Consider the following 12178-nt stretch of genomic DNA (forward strand, 5'->3'; position numbering starts at 1 on the left):
AACGCGCCCTCGTTATCTAGAGTATATGATAATTTTCTCGCTTTGATTTCTTATACGCTTCCACAACAACTTCCCTTCCTTTTCGCTCGTTCAGTATATTCTCTTTTTGTATGGTTTTTGTATGCTTATCCGGTTAGCTATACACTTTTTGATTGTTTTGCGTTTCTTTAAATGGTGGCGGTTTTGTTCCGTACAGGATATACGCTCATCATTGATAATGGAATAAAAAGTCGAAAGTTCTTGTCTTCACTCTTCATTCGGCAAATGGAAAATGAGAAAAGAAGTTTTTCTTTGGTCATAATTCATTTGCAAAAGATGTAATGTGTAAACGGTGTAAAAATTGGAATCTCAATATCCCATTGGGAGTGGGTATCGAACGTTGGTGTACGTGTACAGTAACCGACAGTTTGAAGAGATTTCAAACTTTGGTAAACTTGGTTTTTTTCTTTCTGTTGAATGCGCGCATGAGAGTTACACGATTCACATAAATTACATTTTGATCGTGAATTGACGCGTGTAAATCACGTGTTTCTCTCTTCAACACCAGTATATACCCATTCTACCACATCAATCTCATCACAAAAACGCGGGTGATTAAGCAAAAGACCAAATTAAACGCACCGAATTCCCGCGCGTTTATGCTTTGCAAGTCCATTTTTTCACATCTTCTGTTTCGAATGAACGAGAACATTTGAAATAAAGAACCAAATACAAATTTCACTTTAGCAGACGTTTTATCGATTAACCAAATTGACGCTGACGAACGTTGAATTTTCCACGTTTTATTTATAAGTTTTGAGAGGTTTTCGTTTAGTTTTGCAACATTGTCTCTTTTTTTTTCACTCTCTTTTGCTCTTTATTTTTTAGCATCGCACAAATGCATCTCGTTTGACATGTGGTCGCTGTTCAAAAACACAAAAAGAAAACAATAAAAGTGTTTTCAACCAAAATAAAGCACAAACAGGGTGTGAAAAAATAACAGTGTAGAATGATTGCGGCTATAGCATGTTCAACGTGCACAATTGACGACAACAAACCATTTTTCGTAAAAGAGCCAAAGCAAACAAACAGCAACATTTAGAAATATGGTTAATGTCACATAAGAGAAAAGAGAAAAAACGACCAGTTCACTTCAGTAAATTACTCAAACTCGACAAGGAATCATTACGATTTTTCACAGGCATTCGCTCTGATGACGAAGACAACATTGTCACTAAAGGTTTCTTTTAGCAGCTTTGGACACTTCTCTCTCTCTCTCTCTCTCTCTCTCTCTCTCTTCAAAGATGATTTTGAAGAATTTATGATGACACATTATACATTCTTTGCATTCTTTCTTCTTCAATTCAACAATTTTTTTCATAGCTTAAAGAAGAAACAAATCATGTTGTATCCAAAAAAAACGAAGACAAGAATTGAATGGTTTTAAAATGGAAAATATGAAATTCCATTAGAAATTAATTTTTGTGCTTGATTGCTTGACTGGCGAATACAATGATTGTCATGAAGAGATAAATAAATTCGAATGGCGTATGTAATTTGATTTTGGTATGAAGTAATGAAAATAACAAAAAAAAAAAGAAGATAAATTCCAATAGATATAGGCAAGTTGTGTGGTCGACAAAAATAATAAAAAGTTTGATCGATGACAAAATGTATAGCAAATATTTGGCATTTTTGTTGTGCTAGACATTGCAGAAATGGCGTATTAAAAAGGGATAAAATATTTGCAATATGTACCGCACACGAACTGGAACGATAACAATTGTGCACACACAATCAAACGATTTGTGCTATTTGATGCTTATACAGAATAAAATGTTTTCTGTAGAATATATGGTGTGGGAAAGGACGAACGGAAGAGAGCGAACAGACACATAGAACACAATATGTGTACAGTGTACACAGACAGTCAAATAATTTTCGTTGACAAATAGCAAATGAAATAACAAGTTAATATGGCAAGTTTTCTCATTTTATCCAGACAGATAACAGCCGAGTCGAGTACAACATGGGCATGACGTTTGTCTCTCTGTCGATGCCTTCTCACGTCCCCCCCCTCTCTCTCTCTCTCTATTTTTGTTTGTCAAGAGGATCGAATTCGAAACTAAAACAGAAGAAAAAAATCAACCGCACGGTAAAAGTTGTGTAATGAAAATGCGTTCAAGCTCGACGCGTTGAAGTGATAAACCAAACAGCATTAAAACAACTCCAAAGATGTGAAGAAAGCTATCGAGCTGAATTTAGAAATGGAATTCGAATTTCTGTGGATAGAAGGTGGGCGCCATCACATAAATAGTGACAGTAATTAGAATATATGTTCGCAATTGTGAATATCATTCGCCCTCAATATGGCTATATTCAACCTGTCGCCAATAAATTATACTCCTTTAAAAAAAATAAACGAATTCACCGCATGTTGCAATACTCATAAAAGAGGTGATAGTGCTCAAAGGGTTTCGAGAAATTGGCAATAAACTGTCAATGGACATTTGCTTGTATTTTTATATCAATGCCATGGTGAGTTCAATGAATATTCGAAACGTTCAAAATAAAACACATTGAAAATAAAAGGGACTAATGGAAAGTACGCACCCGTATGCAGGCGCATATAGTGTTGGCCAATATATTTTTTTTTCTCGCTCGTTTTACTCACTTTTATACACTTGGGAATTTAAAATGTTGCTGTTTGTACGAAATTTACGCAAAAGCATTGTAATAAAATGTATTGATCGAAAGAGATGGACCTTTACGCCACGCACAACAAGAAAAGTGCGAAAAGCAGCGAATTTGAACATGGTTTGCATATCGTCTCGTTACTAATGGAATTGATAATTAGTTTGAATAAAGATGCGTGTACAAGAATGCGGGAGTGTTGAGAAATAATTTATTATGATGACGAAGTACTTGATGACTAGCCATTTCATTTGGCTTGAGTAAAAACATTTCTTCTTCTTCCCATTTTTCTGTTCTCCTTGACTTGATTTCCCTTTTAACAAACACAAAATACATAGAGAAAATGTGTTGTTTGGCCACCATACCCGTACATATTCTCATTTGGGGCATGCAAATTAATCGACTTGCATTTTTTTTTTGCGATGATTGCTTACTGCATTCAGTTTCATTCGCTCAAAAGCATCGTTTGCTGATTCGTCTTTAAAAATTTGTTTGTGATACCGTAAACAATACCTCTTTTTTTTTGCCGCCACTAAAAAGTTGGAAATGTTTCGAGAAACTTTCACCATTCTGCGATGAAAATGGAGACCAGTGTGCCGTTTCTTAAATTGTTGCACACGAATCTTTTTCTTTTGCCATTTAAGTAATTGGACTGTATATTTTAACTGGTCTCGATCTTTGGTGGAGTTTAAATGAAAATTGCTACTTTTCTGCACGAATTGCAATATCAAATTTCGATTTGGCCATGCAACTACAAACCAATGTGAATAGAAGAACGTGAGCGAGAAGAGCAAAAAAAAAATCAACTTTTCCAAGACAAATAAACTGAACACGATCCAATACGAATGAACTTCGATTCGAACAACAACAACAATATGGTTCAGAACAACATAGTAGCTGCTTGGGGTATCTAAACTAACTAATACTTTATATTTGCACAGTACCACATATAAAGTATTAAATTGGAACACATTGGATTTTTTTATTTGTATTTTTGTTTTGGGTTACAATTTTTCATCAAATTGAAGGATACACTGTGTATTTTATTATTGTTGTCGTTGTTTTGTTTTGTCAACGGCTTGTTTTCGCTTAATAGCTTCGGTGTCTCTCTTTTTCTACTTCTTTTCTCTAAATAGATTCAGTTTTGCTGCGTTTTCAACCAAACAACTTTCGGATAATAATAAATTTCCAAACTTTTTTTTATCTCTTGATTTTCTCTCTGAACACAAAACAACGAACATTCCAACAGAAAAAGAGAGACATACAAAGGTCCCGAATACGAGACAAATGCACATATTTTAATCGTATAATCTGGACGTTGGTGTTGTGATTCACTTAATAATAATAATATCCCCGAATGATTTGTAAACGGAATGTATTCAAAAATATATTTTTTTTGTGGGGGTGTCCGGGCGCACTTGTGTTGATACCCTTGTATTTTTGGTGTGCACACTGTCAAAATTGAAAAGTCAGACGATTGAAATATGAGGCAGTTGTCCTTTTTGGCACATTCTCTTGATAAATTTCATTGACCCGAAACTCGACATCTGCAACACCATATCACCATTACCATTAATTTACACCAATTCATATCTACATATAAATTTTTTATGTTTAAGGGTGTTGTTGTTGTTGTTTTTTTGTTTTTGTTTGTTTATTTTGGAAGGGGATGCATACATACCTGTGCCAATTTTTCGTCAGTCTTTGCAAGAATCGCATCAAATGATTCTCGGTGGATGAAAACCTTTTTGCTTTGAACTTTTCGATGAAATGTTTTTGCCAATATCGGTTCGGATACCTAAAATAAAAAGAATAAAAATAATAAATGTAGACATAACAGAACGCATCCATATTAATTCCTGTTCATCGATCAAATATTATACGAATATGTCGTGTTTCTTTTTTGGGGATGATTTTTTTTTTCATCCAACTTCTGTGTGTTTTTCATTCAATCCGGTTTTTATTTTTTTCAGAAGCGATTATTTTGATTTTTTGCTAACACATATGTTTCCATTGAATTGAAGCTTCGGAAAACGTGTCATGTTGTGTTTCGTTGTTTTTTTCTTCTTTGGGCCTTAATATTCCTTTTTTGACATATTCAATTCAAATGTTATGGATTCAACGAGTATTCTGTGTATGAAATCGAATAATTCCCACATTGAACAAAGCTACATATACGGCAAACTTTTGCAATTGAAATTCATATATGAAAAAATAATACTACCTCTCGATCTTTGTTTTTTGTTGCCAGTATGCAGTCTTTTTTTTCGTTACATATTCTCATTTGCTAGATTTTCTCGTGTGTGAGTGATACTACATGCTTTGTATATTTGAACTACAAATGAATCGATTTGACAATTGCAACACGTAGTACAATCGGTAAATAAAAATCGATTGTAGTATTGTAGCTATTATGTGCTCAAGCGTCGTGCGTTGGCACAAAAAAAATGCCAAGAAATGTAGATGATGTGTCGTTTGATTCGCATTTTAAGCATCTTTTTTCTTGGGATCAAGCTATGTTGTTGCGTATATACATCGCACAGAGAGAAAAACATGCGGTATATTTAATTAAATTTTGGTAGATTTAATATAAAATCAATCAACAACGAATTAGATTCACCATTTTTGAGATCCATGAGGCATGTTTTTCAAAATAGACTATTTGTTGAATAAATTTTATAAACTGCTTCTTTACATTGATCGAAACCACAGATGGCGCTAGTTCATGCATTTGGTGAATGTAATGAAGCAGTTGGTAAAATGAATTCAACAAATAGTCTCGTTTCTACCAAAATTTAATTAAAAAATACCAAAATTCTAAATCGCCGAAAATGACATAAATCAAATGTACCGCATATTTTCTCTCTGTGCACTATGCCGAAGAAAATCTGTATATGAAAACAATTTGAAGTGAAAGCCAAAACAAATGTGTAAATTTTCTAGAAAATGCGTCACAATGACTGACTATTTACACATCCATACGCGAATCAATTTTATAGGATTATATTGGGAAAAAAAATTGGTCCAGTCGAGGCAAAGCAATCACAATATTCACATTTACCATATGAAATGTGAGATAAAAAACCGATTTAACAAAAAAAAGACACAGTGACAACATCGGGAGTGAGTTCACCACGTGAATTGAAATTTACATTATAATTTTTCACGTAGTAAGCGTCAGACTTAGTTCTTATTTAATGTTGGATTGTTCATTTGAATTGAAATGTACATACACTGGATGTGTTTTCTGGTTTTACAAAATTGAATTGCAAACATCAGAATTCCGTATAGTCATTAAACAATTTAGCCCTATTATTTTTCCACTTAAAAATCGTAATGTGCAGCAGACACACCGTCATCAATTTCCGCATAATCAATCTACGGAGCACACGATACATCACCATTTTATGATAAAACAAAGTGGGAAAAATGATGATTGTCAGTATGGGGCCGCAACGAACATTAATTTAAAAAGATCCGAATTAAATGCAATTCCAATCAATTAATGAAAGTGGCAGAAGCAAGGGCAGGAGAACAAGAATCGAATGGAAAATAATGAACGAGAATCAAATACCGGCACGTAATATTTCACACGATGCGGCTTTGCGTGTGATTCTCGTCTTTATTGTACCGGAAATGCCAGAAATGTAATGATATTTACCATTTCCGTAATCCGACATACTCCGACAATATTTTTGCAACCATAGATGCTTCCTCTCTCCTCCTCTCTCCTTCTCTCTCCCTCTCTGTCTGTGCTATGGTTCGTATAGCTTTCAACTGTCGGAATGCATTGAACATGTGATGAGAGAAATTCACTGTTTTTTTTACCTTAACCATTCCAAACAGTTGAACCGCAATGTCTGGTATTATTTCAATTGGAGCACAGTCCAAAGTTGTATACACAGACGGAAATTGCTCATAATAAAATCCATAATAAATGGTTCTGGGCCATAAACACAAAACATACCAAAAATTGTTTTCAAACTAATAGAAACGAGTAAAAGCGTAATCAGTTTTAAAGAAAATGGAGAGTATACCAAGCAACTATTGAAATGTAATGCGAGCTCAATTAGTGTCAATTCACGAGTGCTGTACGGGAGAAAAAAACATCAAATGGACTTTGATAATAATCATAAACATTGAAAATTATATGCATTACACAGAAACAAATATTCGAGTACGGTTACTCGCACTTGCGGTGTTAGCAGAGAGTCTACACTTCAAAATGAGTTACGCACTCTACTTTACTCTATTTTTGGTGTTAATTTCATCCATAGCCGCATGCGTTCAACGTACACATATATTTCTTCTTTCACTATGATGTGTTCGCTTGGATGAAATTAACACAAAAAATAGAGTAAAATGGAGTTCGTAGCTCATTTTGAGGGGTAGACTCTCTGCTAACACCGCAAGTGCGAGTAAGCGTACTCCAATATGTTTCTGTGTACTGTGAATACAGTTAATAGTTTTTATCGTGTGAGATAAGCTTTCACTTATTTTCATTCAAAAGTGAAACTATTCATGAATAATTGACTCACATTTTATGCTCACTAATTTAACGACGGTAAATACGGTAACTGTTTATGTATTATATGGAAAATGAGATAAAATATGAATTTTCATTTCAATTTGAAATGTCATTTTTCATTCTCAATTTTGCTGGAAAATTTAATCTAATTATTAAAGTTGTCAACTGAATTTGTCGCGTCTTCAACATGTATGTGTGTGTGTGTTGTCGTCTATTCTTTTTTTGCTCTTTAACATTTCGCATTTTGCTGAGTATGTAGAAATGTTCATCAAACAAACAAACTTCTCAGTATCAGATTTTAGGCATTCACAATGATTGTTGAAGCTTTTTGGTATTCGGTCATTTTCAATATGAAAACAAAGAAAAAAATATATAATGACCATAGTTCCGAGCTGCAATTCATATCCCGACCAATGTCAGCGCATAATTATAAACAGACCACACCATAAACCAAGTCACATTTAAATTAAAACCAGAATTATTTGCTATTATATTGAGGTAAAACAGGCAGCTTTATATATCCTACCGATGCGAAGAAGAAAGTTCTTTTTCAATCTCTCTCTCTCTCTCTCTCTCTCTCTCTCTCTCTATCTATCTTTCTCTCGTTTTCTCTTTTGGTGTATATTTAATATACTTTGTATATGAATCAAAGTGGCAAGAGTAACATACAGAAAATTGGCATCGAATAAACAAACACTGGATATCTGGATTCATTTTTTTCCCGTTTATATCTCTCCATTGAATGGAAAATTGTGAATGCGCAAAATTTCAATACCATTCATTGATATGCTATCTCATGCCATTGTGCATTGTGTGCAGTAAAAACACTTTACATTGATGTTTGAGTACATATTTTAATTGCACTTGTTCTCTGGCAACAATTTTCATCTCGATAGTGTGTATGTCAGAATATGCGGGCATGTGCAAAGTGCTCTTTTCTGACGAAACTCATACACAGTGCAACAATTTTCCCATTCAGACGATGCAACATCTTTGCTTTTTTTCTAAATATACGTATATGACAAACTGTAGATGTTGACACAAAAACAATAGCAACAACAAAACCAACAACATTCAACTTTTTCCATTTTCGAGTGAACGTGGCCACTGGCATTAGCTATGTCTCTCTGTGTGTTGTGCTTCTTTCCTGGTTTTGCCATCGACTCGAAACAATACATCGCTGAATTGTTAAAAACCTTTTAACATTTCCATGCGATGTACAATGTCTCATTTAGCGTCGGTATTATGGTCGTTAGAGGTGAAGTTTAAAATAGCAGAAATAGAAGTAGACACATGAAGTGAATCTTGACTGCTTGTTTGCACTTGTAAAATGTCTCCGGCTAACATATTTTGAAACATTTCTTTCTTCTTCATATTAATTTCATCTTCATTGAATCAATAGGTAAATATTCTAATGTTTTTGGGAAATTCTTTTTAGATGATGTGACACAATAGCATTATTACCACCAATTGTTTTCAATTCAGAAATTCAGCATATATCGCTTACCACCAGCTTTGCTCTTTCTTCATCTCTCATCTCATGCTTGGTCTTTATTGAAATTGTTGTAGCATGTGTATGCATCAAAATCTTTGTACTGTAAAGCACTTACAATCAAGTATTATTTTCAATTTTATGTACTTTATTTACCGAAAGCGTCTAGCAGCCAATATTATCACAGCAAATTGGATTTTCCAACATTTTTTTTTAAATCATTGAATTTGAAACATACACACAGAAAAATTCCGACAATATCACAATTTTCGATTTTTTTCGAGATGAACTCAATGTTTCCTGATCGAAATTCGGTTACTTTTATGACATCAGAATGTGGTGCACCGGAAACTTCACTGCTTCAATTCAATGAAAAATAAAACACTTTGATTGAATAATGATAGCACGTCCATCGACCCAGTAGCCATAGTTCAATATCATAAATAATGGATGTGTTTGAAACAACAATATTTTTTCGATCATCAACCTCCATCCCTCCATCAATCCTTCCCTCGTCTATCTCTATCTCTCTTTCTTTCATCCTTTTGCTTAAGCTTTCAGATGAAATACACATTGAAAATGAAAACTGCAACAATGTGATTCAGTGGAATGCTTTTATTATTTTAAAACATAAATCCGAATCTAAAACTAAAATGTAATCCCATTTCGAGATCGCAATCTATTTTGCAATTGCCTTGAAAGTGCGAGATGGTGCGAGAGAGAGAGAGAGAGAGAGAGATGGAGAACAATTATTGTCAGTTGAATCGTGATGTTTCCTCTGCCACTGGATTAAATGGAATAATTTATTACGAGCGTGTAAAAAACGGTGATTGTTGTCTATACAATGATCGATTCAAAGCAGCAGAAGAATGCGTTAAACAATTTTCTTGACACGCAGACATGTGGCTTGCACTATAGCAGAATTTTACACTGGCACAAGAGTTAAGGAACAATTCATAAACTGCTTTTGGTGCACCGACCGCTTAAAGATGGAGATGGGTTGTTGGATTTTAGTGCTAAGCAATATATGCTGTTGCACTTGAAAACAAAACAAAAAATCGATTTTCTCACCTGTCTGGATAAGGTTTTGCTGATGTCATTTGCCGTGACCGAATCAGCTTCAATTTCTTGTAGAAAAGTTTCCCACGTTTGAAATAGCGTCGACGGACATGATGGTCTGTAAAAAAGAGCATTAGAAATAATAAATTACCAAACCGCACAAAGAAATGTAATTTAAGTGTAAATATATGAATAATTTGTTAATACGTGTTTTCATATTCTCTTTACCTTTCTTTCCGCAGTTCACTGTTTCGTTTTCGAAATGTGGACACGAGCATTTGAAGTGATTCGCCATGGTGCTCGTACAATTGCGCTAGTTGTTGCGTAAAATCCGATACTGCACACATTTCAGGATGTTTTGTGGTTATTGTAGTTGACGACGATGAACCATTATGACATTTGGCACGCACAATATAGAAAAAAAAAATGAAACAAAAAACAACATATTATGTTAAAGGAAAATTCCAATCTCATTTTAGCATATAATTCAATTACAGTCAGACAACGTGTTCGATCAATGAACTTAAAGCGGGCACTTAAAAAATAGACATGAAATTAAAACCATTTATGTATGTATCATCTTTTCATACGTGTCAATTCCATTGAAATTGAAATCCGAATGCATTTTATTCGATTTTGTGAGCGAGCTTGCGAATGCATTCAATATCAAAATCAAATCGGTCAACAGCTTTTGTGCCAATTATATCAGTGTGTCGTTCGATCGGTAATTTTTGTTCGGAATAAATTTGCATCAATAATAAATGCATCAATCCGTTTAATATGCCCAAATACTTAATGCTCTTGTTATGAATGCATCAATGACCACACATTTTATGAACATCACCACTTGTACAGAATCTTTTTTTGTGGCCAATTTTTGACCTAATTTATGTTGATTTGCTGAAAATGAGTTATATTGCGTTTTCAAGTGGTTGTACATTGAGAGAAATTGATTTTTTTTTCTCTAGTAAGCTGTCTATTTTTGAAGAGAAACTTCACGCAAAATGTCATGCACTGAGATATATATGATTATTTCACCACCAAAATCTATCTATAATCGATTAATCTCATTTTAATTAAAAAAAATTTAAACTTGGTTTGATGCTACTCACACATGCGCACGGTTTTTTGATCAGGGGGGGGGTCAAATTGACTTTGGTCTCGAGGGGGTATTTATATGGAAAACTAAAATAACAATTTTGCATGAGAGAAACAAGTAATAATGTGTGTTGGCGAGCGAAGCGAGCCGAAATTTTGCAAGTTTGACTTCAAAATCAGCGTATTTTTGCTATTTTTTATACAATTATATTGAAAATCTGAGAAAAAAATTCTCACAGGGGGGTCAAACCGGTAAATCTCCTAAAAATTTACCCGGGGGTAAATTTTGAAAAATTTGCCTCAGGTGGGGGTCAAGCCGGAAACCCCCCCAGCGCGCATGTTTGATGCTCATACGTCCTCAAGGGAAAAATTTAAGGGGGGGGTAATTGAAAAAAATCGAGAGGGGTAAGCAAAAAAGTGAAGTGTTATTGCGAAAAGTGTACTTTTTTTTTGCTCTTCACTTTTTCGCCGAAAATCCCTAGCAAAATTGAAAAAAAAATTCTTACATTGAAAACAAAACTGATGAACGGCTTGTATGAAAAACACGGAAGATCGCTGAAATGACACTGTCGTACGTCCGTACGTATTTTGCATTTGCCAGATGGTACAGAAAATTGAATAGTATTTGTAAATCGAAGAAAAAAAATTTAATTATTTTTTTCATTTTTCACGATTTTTTACCATCTACATGGGAAGGCTTATATGAAACTCTCGGAGACTCGGTATAATGCACAAATGAGTTAAAATAAATGAGATACTAGCCAGAATTGAAAATAAATTTGATGCTTGAACGAATTGAAAATAAAAGTGATACATACCACTTTTATTTTCAATATCTTTCAAGTATCAGATTTATTTTAAACGCGAGTTAGTATCTCATTTATTTTAATTCATCGTCTTGTATCAGTATTTTTTTAAAGAATGTTGGGAGGTCATGATTATTCTTACCCATTCAATTCAGACACAGTATTTCGTCAATCTTTCCAACTATTTTCCCTAATGGTATTAGTTTTGATTATAGCATATTTTATGATACATCGAAATTCGTTGGGATGAGACGAAAAATGTTGCGATTTTGCTACGTGTGAAATTTAAGTGCCTAAATATGTTTTCCATTGAATCAATGATAAATTACACTGTTCATTATCTTCGGTAACCGAAGAGAAAAAAGCTCACATTGAAATGAAATTAATTAATTATTGTGTGTGTGTGCGTTCTCTCTTTATCAAAGTCAGAATTTTTACCACATTGTTTATTTAAATCCCAAATAGAATGTCGTTTCTTCGAATATTAGCAAAGGGAAAACCATCCCAACTCACCCAACGTTG

At 33.9% G+C, this 12178-nt stretch overlaps 1 protein-coding gene across 8 annotated transcripts in view; it reads right to left on the reverse strand.

Moving 5' to 3' along the window:
- The window catches only part of LOC116349649, a 101381-nt gene that overhangs the window by 26473 nt on the left and 62730 nt on the right, over window positions 1–12178 (reverse strand). For all 8 annotated transcript variants that reach the window (XM_031781239.1, XM_031781190.1, XM_031781204.1 and 5 more), the window contains 3 exons: window positions 9981–10089; window positions 9765–9870; window positions 4355–4471 (listed from right to left, as the gene is read on the reverse strand). In XM_031781239.1, coding sequence (XP_031637099.1) covers window positions 4355–4471; window positions 9765–9870; window positions 9981–10089 — 332 coding nt within the window. The remainder of the gene's footprint in view (window positions 1–4354; window positions 4472–9764; window positions 9871–9980; window positions 10090–12178) is intronic.

Source organism: Contarinia nasturtii, unplaced genomic scaffold (genome assembly GCF_009176525.2).
Source record: "Contarinia nasturtii isolate CC-2019 unplaced genomic scaffold, AAFC_CNas_1.1 Cnas_scaffold_129, whole genome shotgun sequence".
In the NCBI taxonomy this organism is placed as follows: Eukaryota; Metazoa; Arthropoda; class Insecta; order Diptera; family Cecidomyiidae; genus Contarinia; species Contarinia nasturtii.